The sequence below is a fragment of the Oncorhynchus tshawytscha genome, linkage group LG21, assembly GCF_018296145.1.
Source record: "Oncorhynchus tshawytscha isolate Ot180627B linkage group LG21, Otsh_v2.0, whole genome shotgun sequence".
NCBI classification, from domain to species: Eukaryota; Metazoa; Chordata; class Actinopteri; order Salmoniformes; family Salmonidae; genus Oncorhynchus; species Oncorhynchus tshawytscha.
The window spans coordinates 15,691,724-15,708,495 of NC_056449.1; the positions used below are offsets into that span (position 1 = coordinate 15,691,724).

Here is a 16,772-nt window from a genome sequence, read left to right on the forward strand (position 1 = left end):
TTTCTTATCTGAACATCATTCTGGGGACCTACTCAGTATGAGCGGGCTGCTGTCTTATGTTGCCATGGCAATGATTTTTCCACCCTCTACCCCTATTCTTGTTATCTGTGCATGTGGAAAATAATGGAATAGCCTAGAAACAGCACCATTCATAGTATAGGCTGCTACACAATATATTATGTTATTGGAACATCTGTCATCACCCTGCAACTCAATAATAAATGTTTCGTCTCAAGGTTCACTGTAATGGTTACCATAAGAAACAAAAACAAATACCCCAAAACACATTTTCAGCCTTCTCACTTTTTCTGGGTTGCATTTTGATTACTAATGTTCTTCTAAGGCTCTGATTAGGTGTCAAACTCATCCCAAAGGATAATTGAAACTGTCAGATGTGTGGGCCCTACACAAGAAAGGTACACTGTCAGTATTCACAAGATGTGTCAGTAGCCTATCTGGCTTTTTGACCATGCTTGAAATATTCCTGCTGCAATTTAGTCAGAGAGATTTATCCAGGTCAGTGGAGACAACGAGGTTGGGAACTGCTACAAGGTATTCTTCCTCTTCAGCCAGGATGAAGCTATCTTCCTGGAATGGTGGCACCTCTTATTCTGGTTCTAGCCCAGTTGGTTAATGAGTGGAACAGTATTTGTAGTTCATTTTTAGATGGCTCATCTGTTATAGTCAATGGATTTAAATTGTTCCTAAATTATTAGTTTGTATGATATTCCTGTAATATCACACTCTACTCACTCAATCTGAATCCATTCTTTGTCATTTCCCCCTAATAAAAGAAAAAATTGGGTTTTTGTTATTTTGAAAATAAACATGTGGAACCAACAATGGCTTTTTAGAGCACAAGGTGCTAAACTACATTTCCCATGATGCATTGTTAGTAACCTTACAACCCAACATGGCTGCGCCCTACCAAGCATGTTTTTTATTTGATTAACTTTAGTTCTCCTTTAGACACAGTTATATTTATCTGATTTGGATTTTTCATCACACCTCTGAGAATTCATACATTGCGATTGAAATGTAAAGAAATGTAGCGTATGTTGACACGATTTAACAGGGTCTGCGGCGTTAAATTGGCTAGCTATCAGGGCTAATGTCAATGCCCTGTTCAGAAGCTTTAGCCAGCTAACGAATTGATTACCTAACGAACATTAACATGCAGCTGTCTTTAATAAAACATCAAGGGTGTGCAACACCTTTTTTAAGGCATCTTTTGGACTTCAGGGTTTATCAAACAAGACAAAGGAGCCAGTGCTGTAAAATAGCTTGCACGGTCATTAGACACCGATGGATGAAGAGGGCACCTGTTTTCTGCACACACAACACCACCAACAAGATGATCAGTACACAGGCTGACAAAGTAATGAACTCTACATTGCAGACAGCTTGCCGTGCAGTATGCATTATCTTACAGGTCATGGCCTTTATTGTAGCTAACTGCACTAACTTTGTTGCATAGTCACTTTACCCCTAACCTTACCTACATGTACAAATTACCTCGACTAACCTTTACCCCCTGTATATAGCCTCGTTATTTTATTGTGTGACTTACATTTGACTAGTTTATTTAGTAAATATTTTCTTGAAACTGTATTGTTGGTTAAGGGCTTGTAAGTAAGCATTTCGCGGTAAGGTCTACACATGTTGTATTCGATTTTTTTAAAATTTGATTTGGTTATTTCTTGAAGGAGAACATAGATATGTCAAAGTTCCCAGTGGAGAGGATCAGAAACTTCAGCATCATTGCTCACATTGACCATGGGAAAAGCACCTTGGCTGACAGGCTTCTGGAACTAACAGGTAGCTATCACCTAAATGACCATATTCTTCTTCATTGGTATCATGGTGTTTGTAACTTTTTGTGCAAGCTGGCACCAACTGCAGGAGTGTGTGATGGATCACATTATATTTTGTGATATAAAAGGGAAGGGAAGAAATGGCACCACCAACTAACCCTTCACCTACAATTGAAGTCATTAAAACTTGTTTTCAACCACTCCACAAATTTCTTGATAACAAACTATAGTTTTGGCAAGTTGGTTAGGACATCTACTTTGTGCATGACACAAGTAATCTTTTCCAGCAATTGTTTACAGACAGATTATTTCACTTAATTCACTGTATCACAATTCCAGTGGGTCAGAAGTTTACATACACTCAGTTGACTGTGCCTTTTAAACAGCTTGGAATTGACACAATTTGAGTCAATTGGAGGTGTACCTGTGGATGTATTTCAAGGCCTACCTTCAAACTCGGTGCCTTTTTGACATCATGAGAAAATCAAAGGAAATCAGCCAAGACCTCAGAAAAAAATTGTAGACCTCCACAAGTCTGGTTCATCCTTGGGAGCAATTTCCAAATGCCTGGAGGTACCATGCTCATCTGTACAAACAATAGTATGCAAGTATAAACACAGTGGGACGACACAGCCATCATACCACTCAGGAAGGAGACACGTTCTGTCTCCTAGAGGTGAACGTACTTTGGTGCAAAAAGTGCAAATCAATCTCAGAACAACAGCAAAGGACCTTGTGAAGATGCTGGAGGAAACGGGTACAAAAGTATCTATATCTACAGTAAAAAGAGTCCTATGTTGACGTAACCTGAAAGTCCACTCAGCAAGGAAGAAGCTACTGCTCCAAAACCGCCAATAAAAAGCCAGACTATGGTTTGCAACTGCACATGGGGACAAAGAGTGTACTTTTTGGAGATATGTCTCTAGTCTGATGAAACAAAAATAGAACTGTTTGGCCATAATGACCATCGTTATGTTTGGAGGAAAAAGGGGGATGCTTGCAAGCCGAAGAACACCATCCCAACCGTGACGCACGGGGGTGACGGCATCATGTTGTGGGGGTGCTATCCTGCAGGAGGGTCTGGTGCACTTCACAAAATAGATGGCATCATGAGGAAGAAATTACGTGGCTATATTGAAGCAACATCTCAAGACATCAGTCAGGAAGTTAAAGCTTGGTCACGAATGGGTCTTCCAAATGGACAATGACCCCAAGCATACTTTCAAAGTTGTGGCAAAATGGCCTAAGGATGACAAAGTCAAGGTATTGGAGTGGACAAAGCCCTGACCTCAATCCTATAGAACATTTTTGGGCAGAACTGAAAAGCGTGTGCAAGCAAGGCGGCCTACAAACCTGACTCAGTTACACCAGCTCTGTCAGGAGGAATGGGCCAAAATTCACCCAACTTATTGTGGGAAACTTGATGAAGGCTACCCGAAATGTTTAACCCAAGTTAAACAATTTAAAGGCAATGCTGCCAAATACTAATTGAGTGTATGTAAACTTCTGACCCATTCTGAATGTGATGAAAGAAATGAAAGATGAAATAAATGATTCTTTCTACTATTATTCTGACATTTCACATTCTTAAAATAAAGTGGTGATCCTAACTGATCCTACACCAGGCCAACAGCCCGGAAGACAGGACTCTTTCATTCAACACATCTTCTAGATATTCTGCAGTAAAACCTTGTACATCCAAGTACTTCCCTGCAGTTTCCACAACCGCATCCATTTTCGGTGATTTAATATCCACTTTTGTGGTACAGTTCATAACCATTGCAATGAATTCTGAGGAGCCAACCTTACTAAAGCACAAATTTGTATTTATTCCCTTGACCCATCGTCCTATACTCCTCTGGACCTCGAAGCCAGTTCCACTACTTGTTTTCATTGTTCCCCTCTAATCAGGGCTGATTTAGTCCTGGCCCACCAGGTGGGTGCAATTATCAGGTAGAAAAGAAAACCAGCAGGCTTCAGATCTCGTAGGTTAAGATTTGAATACCCCTGTTCTACTCTCTTCACTGCCTCAGCAAACGACACCTTTTTTTCTACTCTGACCCTGGCAACCTCAACATGTCTCTCTTGCACCGGGCACTTTTGATTCCGAACAACATGGACACCCCCACAACTGACACAGTTCTTTCCAGCGATACTATGCAATATTTTGTCCCATGCCCTCCTGCACACTTATGACCTCTCAGAATCTCCCTCCTACACACTGCTGCAACATGACCATAAACTTGGCATCTAAAACACCTTAGTGGGTTTGGCACAAAAGCTCTCACAGGATAACTGACATATCCTAACATGACTTTGTCAAGTAAAGACTCTTCAAAACTCCTAAGGACAGACCGTGTCTTCTCAGTTTCACCATGCTCGCCACCGCATTGCGCCAAACGGCAGGCATCACAGAAAAGAGTAAAGGTCCACTTTGAAATCCATTTAACAGTACCCAAATTATTATCTACCTAGCCTGAGACTACATATGTGTCAGCCAAAAGGCAGGGAACCACTTTCTCCAAAAATGTAACTCCCGCTGGGCCAGAATGATCCTTTTCATGACCATATGGGCGAGGCTCGTACTCAATTCTTCACCACACCTGCCACCGCAGGTAATTCATCCTCACTCTCGCCAGGTTCAATTTCTGAGCCATCAGAGACAGCAGGTTTGTACTTGGCGCCATTCTTCCTCAACACACATCTTCCCTCTGCACATGGCTCTTCTTCCTGTCTGTCCATAATCATGTCTATCCGCTCACCACACTCATGCCGCGCCTTCATCTGCCATATTGTTTGCGGAACACGCACTAATGGCCTTTCTCCAATACCCAACTTCGGTTCCATTGCCCAATTTACTATTCCGGCCATCTCTGGCCTCTCCATTCTCACAAAATGTGGGCTACTCTGCATCTTTGTCTCGGGTTCCATGCTGGTCCATTACCATATTCATACACATGGATCACACAAATACTCATGCATTTCGTTTCTTGTATGATATGGCTCAGCTCATTGCTTGGATTTTACAGGTGCCATAGCCACGACAGATAAGAACAAACAGGTGTTGGACAAGCTGCAGGTGGAGCGAGAGCGAGGGATAACTGTGAAGGCCCAGACAGCCTCCTTGTTCTACAAGTACCAGGGACAGACCTACCTGCTCAACCTCATTGATACACCAGTAAGTACATTGAACTATTTTTTGAACATTGCAACAATTTCTAAGATTTTACTGAGTTACAGTTCATATAAGGAAATCAGTCCATTTATATAAATAAATTAGGCCCTAATCTATGGATTTCACATGACTGGTAATACAGATATGCATCCGTTGGTCACAGATACCTTTAAAAAAGAATAGGGGCGTGGATCAGAAAACCAGTCAGTATCTGGTGTGACCACCATTTGCCTCATGCAGCGCAACAAATCTCCTTCGCATAGAGTTGATCAGGCTGTTGATTGTGGCCTGTAGAATGTTGTCCCACTCCTCTTCAATGGCCGTGAGAAGTTGCTGGATATTGGCGGGAACTGGAATTCGCTGTCATACACGTAGATCCAGAGCATCCCATACGTGTTCTATGGATGACATGTCTGGTGAGTATGAAGGCCATGGAAGAACTTGGACATTTTCAGCTTCCAGCAATTGTGTACAGATCCTTGCGACATGGGGCCGTGCATTATCATGCTGAAACATGAGGTGATGGCGGCGGATGAATGGCACGACAATGGCCTCAGGATCTCATTTCGGTATCTCTGTGCATTCAAATTGACATTGATGAAATGTAATTGTGTTCGTTGTCCGTAGCTTATGCCTGCACATACCATAACCCCACCGCCACTATGGGGCATTCTGTTCACAACATTGACATCAGCAAACCGCTCGCCCACCCAACGCCATACACACTGTCTGCAATCTGCCCGGTACAGTTGAAACTGGGATTCTTCCTTGCAGAGAACACTTCTCCAGCGTGCTAGTGGCCATCAAAGGTGAGAATTTGCCCACAAGTCTTTTACGATGCTGAACTGCAGTCAGATCAAGACCCTGGTGAGGATGATGAGCTTTCCTGAGAATGTTTCTGTTTGTGCAGAAATTCTTCAGTTGTGAAACCCACAGTCTCATCAGCTGTCCGGGTGGCTGGTCTGATGATCCCATGGGCGAAGAAGCTAGATGTGGAGGTCCTGGGCTGACGTGGTTACACGTGGTCTGTGGTTGTGAGGCCGGTTGGACACACTGCCAAATTCTCTAACATGGCTTTGGAAGCGGCTTATAGTAGAGTGATTAACATTACATTCTCTGGCAATAGCTCTGGTGGACATTCCTGCTGTCAGCATGTCAATTGCACACTCCTTCAAAACTTGTGACATCAGTGGCATTGTGTTGTGTGACACAACTGCACATTTTAGAGTAGCCTTTTATAGTCCCCAGCACAAGGTGCACCTGTGTAATGATCGTGTTGTTTAGTCAGATTTTTGATATGCCACACCTGTCAGATGGATGGACTATCTTGGCAAAGGAGAAATGCTCACTAACAGGGATGCAAACAATTCGAGCGAAATTAGCTTTCTGTGTGAATTGAAACATTTCTGGAATCTTTTATTTCAGCTCATGAAACATGGGACCAACACTTTACATGTTACATTTTATATTTTTGTTCAGTGTAGATGGGACTAGGTACCGTCAGTGACACAAGGGGTTTGTTTGTATTAGTCTTAATTACAGCACTCCTGGTCTTCTCTGTTTTCAGGGTCATGTTGACTTCAGTTATGAAGTGTCTAGATCCATCTCAGCGTGCCAAGGTGTACTGTTGATTGTTGATGCCAATCAGGTAGGTTTTTCGGCAAGGTAAAACTTTATTTTCGGCATAATGTGCATTTGACAGACACATTACCTGGGAAATGTATCCAAGGTAGAGTGTCATTGATGTGTTCTTGTGTGGATCAGGGGATTCAAGCACAGACTGTGGCTAACTTCTACTTGGCATTCGAAGCTCAGCTGACCATCATTCCTGTCATCAACAAGGTACATTTCCCAATGAATCTATGTTAGATAAGTGATTGACAAATATGATCATGTTCTGTTTCTTTTTCAGATTGATTTGAAAAATGCTGATCCAGAGAGGGTAGAAAAACAGATTGAGAAGGTGTTTGATATTCCAACTGAAGAATGTATTAGGGTGAGTTTATTGACTGAGATGTTGACAATTGCCAATATCTTAGTTTGGACAACTGTCTAAATATGATGATTCCTCCTCTCTTTAGATTTCTGCCAAACTGGGAACCAATGTAGAACAAGTCCTCCAAGAGGTGGTGAAACGGTTACCACCGTAAGTTTTATTTGACTCCTTACTTCCTGTTGGAAAAACAAAAAATGTCTTCCAAAGTAATGCACTTCCTCTTTGAATCCATGGCTGCCTCCCAAATGGCACCCTATTCCCTGTAGTGCTCTACTTTTGACCAGGGCCTGTAGAGATATGGTCAAAAGTAGTGCACTATGTAGGGAATAGAGTGCTGTTTCGGATGCACTCAACATACTCATTTTTTGTTCTCAGACCAACCTTTAAAAAAGAGGACCCATTCAAAGCCCTGGTGTTTGACTCCAACTTCGATCACTACAGAGGGGTGGTGGCGAACATCGCTCTGTTCGGAGGCTATTTGTCTAAAGGAGACAGGATCATATCTGCGTACCTGGGGAAAAGCTACGAGGTCAACGAGCTAGGCCTCCTCAGGCCAGATGAGCACCCCACAGACAGATTGTGAGTGTCTTATCCTGCATAATATTCATCTTGTCTGATTCCATATCACTGGTGGTGACTGTTGTATAAAATGCACACTCTGTCAGTTCTCCCTTCCTCGTGGTAGTAAGATACAAGATGCTAATTGTATCGGTTCTTCTTGTTTGGTACATTGCTATATAGGCATATCATATTGGTCACATGGCTGTAAATGAACAATGACTCTTCTTTTCATTCCTAACACTGTGGGTGTGTTGTGCAGGTACGCAGGCCAGGTGGGCTATGTGATAGCAGGTATGAAGGAAGTGAAGGAGGCCCAGATCGGTGACACCCTCTACCATCAGAAACATCTGGTAGAAGCTTTGCCGGGGTTCAAGCCAGCCAAGGCCATGGTGTTTGCCGGTACGCTGACAGACATATAAGTGAGAAAACAATGCAACTGGTCCCATAATGTTGCATTTACAAAGTGTCAATAGGCAGTAGTTTATAAGCAAACATTAGTAGTAGCAGGTGTCACTGATTTCTATCCTGAGTGTGCTTGTTGGCATCTCTCTCCAGGGATGTACCCTATGGACCAGTCAGACTACAGCGCCCTCCGCAGTGCTGTGGAGAAACTGACGCTCAACGACTCCAGTGTGACGGTCCAGAGAGACAGCAGTTTGGCACTGGGAGCAGGCTGGAGGTCAGATCATAACATGACCAACTAAACTACAATCATCTACTACTTAAAGCTGTACAAATGGTGACGGGGAGGACCTTGACAGGATACATAGCTTTGGGTCAATGCATCATAACCACACTGGTCTGTGACTGCACTGCTATGCTTTATATTCTTCATTTGCTTTGAGGGATACCATTTTCAGCTGTGATCAAGACCCCTGTGTGACCCTGACTCCTAAATTGTTCGCTCCCTCACACTGACACTCACACTGTTATTGTTTTCCTTTCCTTCATTTTGTAGACTAGGCTTCCTGGGCCTGCTCCACATGGAGGTGTTTAACCAGCGCTTGGAACAGGAGTACAACGCCTCTGTCATAGTGACAGCCCCCACTGTGCCCTACAAGGCGATCCTGTCCTCCGCCAAGCTCATCAAGGTAATAGACAGCACCACCTCTAGGGGCTTCAACTCACACGTACAGTTGAAGTCAGAAGTTTACATACACTTAGGTTGGAGTCATTACAACTCGTTTTTCAACCACTCCACAAATTTCTTGTTAACAAACTAGAGTTTTGGCAAGTCGGTTAGGACATCTACTTTGCATGACACAAGTCATTTTTCCAACAATAGTTTACAGATTATTTCACTTATAACTCACTGTATCACAATTCCAGTGTGTCAGAAGTTTACATACACTAAGTTGACCATGCCTTTGAACAGCTTGGAAATTCCAGAAAATGATGTCATGGCTTTAAACGCTTCTGATAGGCTAATTAACATAATTTGAGTCAATTGGAGGTGTACCTGTGGATGTATTTCAAGGCCTACCTTCAAACTCAGTGCCTCATTGCTTGACAAAGAGAAAATCAAAAGAAATCAGCCAAGACCTCAGAAAAAATATTGTAGACCTCCACCAGTCTGGTTCATCCTTGGGAGAAATCTCCAAACACCTGAAGGTACCATGTTCATCTGCACAAACAATAGTACGCACGTATAAACACCATGGGACCATGCAGCCATCATACCGCTCAGGAAGAAGACGCATCCTGTCTCCTAGAGATTAAAGTACTTTGGTGCGAAAAGTGCAAATCAATCACAGAACAACAGCAAAGGACCTTGTGAAGATGCTGGAGGAAACGATAAAACAAGTCCTATATCAACATAACCTGAAAGGCCGCTCAGCAAGGAAGAAGCCACAGCTCCAAAACCGCCAATAAAAAGCCAGACTATGGTTTGCAACTGCACATGGTGACAAAGATCGTACTTTTTGGAGAAATGTCCTCTGGTCGGATGAAACAAAAATAGAACTGTTTGGCCACAATGACTATTATGTTTGGAGGAAAAAGGGGAAGGCTTACAAGCCGAAGAACACCATCCCAACCGTGACACACGGGGGTGACAGCATCATGTTGTGGGGGTGCTTTGCTGCTTTAGGGACTGGTGCACTTCACAAAATAGATGGCATCATGAGAAAGGAAAATTATTTGGATATATTGAAGCAACATCTCAAGACATCAGTCAGGAAGTTAAAGCTTGGTCACGAATGGGTCTTCCAAATGGACAATGACCCCAAGCATACTTTCAAAGTTGTGGCAAAATGGCCTAAGGATGACAAAGTCAAGGTATTGGAGTGGACAAAGCCCTGACCTCAATCCTATAGAACATTTTTGGGCAGAACTGAAAAGCGTGTGCAAGCAAGGAGGCCTACAAACCTGACTCAGTTACACCAGCTCTGTCAGGAGGAATGGGCCAAAATTCACCCAACTTATTGTGGGAAACTTGATGAAGGCTACCCGGAATGTTTGACCCAAGTTAAACAATTTAAAGGCAATGCTGCCAAACTCTAATTGAGTGTATGTATACTTCTGTCCCACTGGGAATGTGATGAAATAAATAAAAGCTGAAATAAGTCATTCTCTCTACAATTATTCTGACATTTCACATTCTTAAAATAAAGTGGTGATCCTAACTTTACTAGGATTAAATGTCAGGAATTGTGAAAAACTGCGTTTAAATGTATTTTGCTAAGGTGTATGTAAACGTCCGACTTCAACTGTACATATATTGCATTGGAAATTTGACATGATATCACAGCAAAATAAATGCACACGAGTACATATATTTGCAAATGTACAGTACCAGTGAAACGTTTGGATACACCTACTCATTCCAGTTTATTTTTTAAAACTATTTTCTACATAGTAGCATAATAGTAAATACATCAAAACAATGAAGTAACACAACCAAAAAAGTGTTAAACAAACTAAAATATATTTTAGATTCTTCAAAGTAGTCACCCTTTGCCATGATGACAGCTTTAAACTCTTGTCATTTTCTCAACCATCTTCACCTGGAATGCTTTTCCAATAGTCTTGAAGCAGTTCCCACATATGCTGAGTGCTTGTTGGCTGCTTTTCCTTCCCTCTGCAGTCCAACTCATCCCAAACCAACTCAGTTGGGTTGAGTTTTTTTATAACCCAACCCTTATCTGTACTTCTCCATAAATTTGTCCTTGACCTGTTTGGAGAGCTCCTTGGTTTTCATGGTGCCGCTTGCTTGGTGGTGCCCCTTGCTTGGTGGTGTTGCAGACTCTGAGGCATTTCAGTATGTGTGTGTTATACTGAGATTATGTGACAGATCATTTGACACTTAGATTGAACACAGGTGGACTTTAGTTAACTTATTATGTGACTTCTGAAGGTAATTGGTTGCACCAGATCTTATTTAGGAGCTTCATAGCAAAGGGGGTGAAATCAAATGCACGCACCACTTTAAATGTATTTTTTGTTGTTGTTGAATATTTTTAAACAAGTTCTTTTTTTCACTTCACCAATTTGAACTATTTTGTGTATGTCCGTTACATGAAATCCAATAAAAATCCATTTAAATTACAGGTTGTAATGCAACAAAATAGGAAAAATGCGAAGGGGGGTGAATTTGTGAGTCTCTGTACACGTTGCAAGACCCACTGGTTGATGCTCATTTATAAAACCCTCTTAGGCCTCACTCCCCCACTATCAGAGATATCTACTGCAGCCCTCATCCTCCACATACAACACCCGTTCTGCCAGTCACATTCTGTTAAAGGTCCCCAAAGAAAACACATTCCTGGGTCGCTCGTATTTTCAGTTTGCTGCAGCTAGCTAGCGACTGGAACGAGCTACAACAAACACTCAAACTGGACAGTTTTATCTCAATCATGGACACTTCTACTAACAGTTGTGGCTGCTTTGCGTGAGATCGGTTTCTCTACTTTCTTGCCCTTTGTGATGTTTGTACCCTGTTTTGTGCTGCTACCATGCTGTGTTGTCATGTGTTGCTGCCATGCTATGTTGTCTTAGGTCTCTTATGTAGTGTTGTGTCTCTTGTCGTGATGTGTTTTGTCCTATATTTTTAATCCCAGCCCCCGTCCCCGCAGGAGGCCTTTTTGGTAGGCCGTCATTGTAAATAAGAATTTGTTATTAACTGACTTGCCTAGTTATATAAAGGTTAAAGAAATAAAAACAGTTGATTTTGAGATGTCTTGTTACTTGAACTCTGCGTTTGATGGTTTTTGCGACTGCACATAAAGAAACTTTCAAAGTTCTTCAAATGTTCCGGATTGACTGACCTTCGTTTCTCTTTACTTATTTGAGCTGTTCTTGCCATAATATGGATTTGGTCTTTTACCAAATAGAGTTTTCTTCTGTATACCACCCCTACCTTGTCACAACACAACTGATTGGCTCAAACGCATTAAGGAGGAATGAACTTTTAACAAGGCACACCTGTTAATTGAAATGCATTCCAGGTGACTACCTGATGAAGCTGGTTGAGAGTGCCAAGTGTGCAAAGCTGTCAAGGCAAAGGGTGGCTACTTTGAAGAATCTCAAATATAAAATGTAGAATTATTTAACTTTTTTTTTTGGTTACTACATGATTCCATATGTGTTATTTCATAGTTTTGATGTGTTCACTATTATTCTACAATGTAGAAAATAGTAAAAATAAAGACAAATCCTTGAATGAGTAGGTGTGTCCAGACTTTTGACTGTTACTGTACATCAACTATTATTTTCAAACAGTGAAAAAATTGTTTCTAAACTGTTTCATACACTGTCATGTGAAAAAATATATATGTATGTACATTATAACCGTTGTTTGGTGAAGGTTCTAACTGTTGTGTTGTAGGAGCATGGGAAGGAGGAGATCACCATAGTGAACCCAGCCCAGTTCCCAGACAGGTCCGTAGTGAAAGAGTACCTGGAGCCCATGGTGATGGGGACCATCATCACCCCTGATGACTACATTGGGAAAATCATGAGTATCTGCTTGGTAAGCCAGCCTGGCTTTCAGGTGTTGCTAATTATTTGTTTTTAGGATCACTGTGTAACAGAGACATTTAAGAAAATGTGTTTTGATAACTTTCACTTTGCAAAACAAAAATCTTTTAATTTTTTTACCATAATTTGTCCATTCGTGTAGAATCGCCGAGCCGTCCAGAAGAACATGGTGTACATTGACGACCACCGAGTGATGATGAAATATCTCTTCCCTCTGAATGAAATTGTCGTGGACTTCTATGACCTCCTGAAATCCATGTCTTCAGGATATGCCAGGTGATTCTATGTTGCATAGGGAACCTTCTCAGTTGGGCCGGGACGATACCAGTATCGCAATAGTTTTTTTTCATGGCAAAAAAAGAAAACACAAAGCAGACCAAACTCTTGGGTCCTTCAAAAACCTGCTGGATGTAAAATAGTGTGCTTTAACTTGGAAAATAAATTCATGTGACTCTGGATGACAACATAAATGATGTTTGTTTCCAACATTATGCCTGTTTTCCTAAAGAAATTAAATCCGCTTGGTGTTTTGTTTCCTTGCCAGGATACGAACGAGTATCGGGATACTGGTATTGCCCCGGCCCAACTTTTCAGATTGATTTGGTAACCTGATGATTAGAAGGACATGAGACATTGTATGTTGTAATATTGTTCATCAGCTTTGACTATGAGGATGCAGGGTACCAGCCTGCCCATGTGATCAAGATGGATATTCTGCTGAACGGGAAACCTGTGGAGGAACTCACCACTATTGTTCACAAGTAAGTCTTTGATACTTAGTGCTTCGACCTGTATCAGCTAATCTTTGGGCTCAGACCCCTACGGTTGAAAAACAAGTGTTGACTGAATCCTAACTCAAACTTTTGTGAATCTCTCCCGTCGACATTACTGTGTGATTCAACTCTTGAGTAAAAAAAAACAGTATCTACTATACAAATTATTATTTGGCTCAATGTATCTATCATTCAAGGGCTACTAATAGTATGATCTATTTGAGTACCGTAATGATGTGACCCTTGGGTGTCTTCTGTTCTCCTATGTACAGAGACCGGGCATACAGTGCAGGCAAAGCCATGTGCGAGCGCCTGCAAGACGCCATACCCAGACAGATGTTTGAAATCGCAGTACAAGCAGCCATCGGCAGCAAAGTCATCGCCAGGGAGACGTAAGTGTCGTGGCCAAACATGGAAGATTTACACACAAGACCAAGTCATTTGGAAAGTTGGTAGCGTTTCAGATTGCACGACAACCGCTCTCTCTCTCTTGCAGAATAAAGGCTTACAAGAAAAATGTGCTCGCAAAATGTGTAAGTAAACGTGTTCTTTTAATTCAAATGTTGGTTTGTACCAATGATTTAGATATACCCTAGGTGACTGATAGGGGGCGCTGTGTTGAAGCCACGGTGCCTCAATCTTGGCACTCCCCCACCATTGTAAAAAAATAGAAATGCATTTATCAATGTTTACATTCGTTTTTTGCCACATTTATTATATTACAGACACCTTAATGCATACTTTTCAATTTTATTATGTGAGCTAAACATCAAATAAAAAATTACAAAATATATTTTAAAAACCATTTGCCTTTAAAGTATAATTTAAGATGAATAATATTACGGTGCCCACTACAACAACAAAAAAACTTTAATGCATGTAATTTTGTCCTTGAAAGATTTAATTGAAATAATGTAGAATTCCTATGAAGGACTGCTCCCACTGGGGAGTGCCAATATAGCCGACCTGTGTCTTCAAGGCCTCTCAATGGACAATACATACCGTCAACAATTCAGGGTTTATATACAGTACCAGTCAAATGTTTGGACACACCTGCTCATTCCAGGATTTTTCTTTATTTGTACTATTTTCTACATTATAGAATAATAGTGAAGACATCAAAACTATGAAGTAATACATATGGAATCATGTCGTAACCAAAAAAGTGTTAAACAAATCAAAATATATTTTATGTTGGAGATTCTTCAAAGTAGCGACCCTTTGCCTTGATGACAGCTTTGCAAACTCTTGGCATTCTCTCAACCAGGTTCATGAGGTAGTCACCTGGAATGCATTACAATTAACAGGTCTGCCTGTTAATCATTTGTGGCTTTTCTTTCCTTCTTAATGTCTTTGAGTCAATCAATTGTGTTGTGACACAGTAAGGGTGATATACAGAAGATAGCCCTATTTGGAAAAAGACCAAGTCCATATTATGGCAAGAACAGCTCAAATAAGCAGAGAGAAATGACAGTCCATCATTACTTTAAGACATGAAGGTCAGTCAATATGGAACATTTCAAGAACTTTTAAAAGTTTCTTCAAGTGCTGTTGCAAAAACCATCAAGCTCTAAGATGAAACTGGATCTAATGAGTCCAAATTTGCGATTTTTGGTTCCAGCCGCTGAGACGCAGAGTAGTTGGACGGATAATCTCTGCATGTGTGTTTCCCAACGTGAAGCGAGGAGAAGGTGTGATGGTGTGCTTTGCTGGTGACACTGTTAGTTATTTATTTCGAATTCAAGGCACACTTAACCAGCATGGCTACCACAGCATTCTGCAGCAATATGCCATCCCATCAGGTTCGTGCTTAGTGGGACTATCATTTGTTTTTCAACAGGACAATGGCCCAAAACACACCTCCAGGCTGTGTAAGGGCTATTTGACCAAGAAGGAGAGTGATGGAGTGCTGCATCAGATGACCCGGCCTCCGCAATCACCCGACCTCAACCCAATTGAGATGGTTTGGGATGAGTTGGACCGCAAAGTGAAGAAAAAGCAGCCAACAAGTGTTCAGCATATGTGGGAACTCCTTCAAGACTGTTGGAAAAGCATTCCAGGTGACTACCTCCATGAAGCTGGTTGAAAGAATGCCAAGCTGTCATAAAGGGTGGCTACTTTGAAGAATCTATAATTTAACCTTTTGTTTTGGTTACGATGTGTTATTTCATAGTTTTGATGTCTTCACTATTATTCCACATTGTGGTGTTTTAGTATGTTAGCTGATCCTTGAGTCTCTATAGCCCCATTTTATAACTGGTGCTAACATAGTTCCTTAGTCCTGATCTTGTTTACATTCTGATTGTGTTCATATTTACAGATGTCTACACATGGTAACAAAATATGTCTGTTATCCGTCCACTGCGTTTGCATTGTGACCAGATTTCCTGGTCCCTCCCTTTATGCAAATTAATTGACAAACAATCTTTCAAAATACTATTTATTTATTACAAGACACATATTTATGCCATAAGTCAATGGCGATCACCTTTCAATGATTTTAGAAGGCTGATAATAGTATGTTAAGTGGTTTCACTGTCCAGATCCGGCTACACTTAAGATATCCAGACACAATGTGTGTCTGACTACCTCTGGAGGTGAGCAGGAAGACCTGATCATAATGTGTCTTTTGATTATCTACACCTGTCTGGAAATGTGGGCACAATCTGAATGTGGACAGGATCAGGACAAAGAATGCATGTTACAACCAGGTATAAACTGGGCTTTTCTCTCTTTCAGTACGGAGGTGATATAACAAGAAAGATGAAGCTCCTGAAGAAACAAGCGGAGGGTAAAAAGAAGATGCGGTATATTGGAACCGTGCAAGTCCCCAAGGATGCCTTCATCAATGTTCTGAAGAGGAAAGACAAGTAGAATATCAGTAACCTTAGTCATTGAAGGTATTTTTTGTTCAACAAATGAACAAACAATATTGTTAACAACAAAATAACTTCAATGTCCCATACATAGACGTCAAATTTTAACATTGTTTATTCTTGTAATGTAGATCCCGTTGCCTATGAAAACATGTAACGATTACTCAGTGAAATACTGTAAGTGCAAGGTGCAAATACATCAATGATGTAAATAATAAAACAAGATCAAATGTTGTCATTTCTCTTTTTTCTTTCCCTTTGCCATGGATCCAGTGTGCTGGGGTTGTAACATTTTGACTTAATCTTAATTGTACTTGTATTTCCTTGATTCCTCGCGTCCTCTCTACTTGCCTCCTAAAAAAAACACATTGAGGAAGAAGATCCAGGGGGAGGGGGGGTCTAATTAGTTATACTGTTAAGTTGGAAAAGAAAGACAGTGGTTGGATTCGAACCAGGGATGTCATTGGTCACAGCCCTCCCTGATGGTGTTTGTTTTACTCTCACCTGTCACTGCAATCTCTTCCCATTTAGCTTTCAATCAACCATTCACATTTTGTCCCGCCCTCAAAACACAGCTGGGTCCTGTTTGACTGATTAGAC

General features: G+C 41.3%; 1 protein-coding gene across 2 annotated transcripts; it reads left to right on the forward strand.

Moving 5' to 3' along the window:
* The first annotated feature begins 894 nt into the window (after positions 1-894).
* On the forward strand, positions 895-16,406 carry guf1 (GTP binding elongation factor GUF1). Of its 2 annotated transcripts, none has more exons than XM_024383088.1 (17): positions 895-1,378; positions 1,707-1,818; positions 4,844-4,992; positions 6,557-6,637; positions 6,754-6,831; positions 6,902-6,985; positions 7,071-7,135; positions 7,361-7,564; positions 7,806-7,945; positions 8,102-8,225; positions 8,505-8,637; positions 12,372-12,515; positions 12,666-12,799; positions 13,183-13,284; positions 13,569-13,688; positions 13,793-13,829; positions 16,036-16,406. In XM_024383088.1, exons 1-17 carry the CDS (start codon positions 1,175-1,177, stop codon positions 16,168-16,170), a joined length of 2,046 nt encoding a protein of 681 aa, XP_024238856.1. In that variant the 5' UTR covers positions 895-1,174; the 3' UTR covers positions 16,171-16,406. The 2 variants fall into 2 exon arrangements, with proteins under 2 accessions (XP_024238856.1, XP_024238857.1); XM_024383089.1 differs by having other exon boundaries at positions 7,427-7,564.
* Positions 16,407-16,772: the final 366 nt, after the last annotated feature.

Excerpts from the sequence above, each read along its gene's own strand:
- guf1 (XM_024383088.1), top strand. The coding sequence starts at position 1,175 with ATGCAGCTGTCTTTAATAAAACATCAAGGGTGTGCAACACCTTTTTTA. Across the intron at positions 7,565-7,805 it reads GAGCACCCCACAGACAGATT|GTACGCAGGCCAGGTGGGCT; the intron begins GTGAGTGTCTTA and ends TGTGTTGTGCAG. Across the intron at positions 8,226-8,504 it reads GCACTGGGAGCAGGCTGGAG|ACTAGGCTTCCTGGGCCTGC; the intron begins GTCAGATCATAA and ends TTCATTTTGTAG.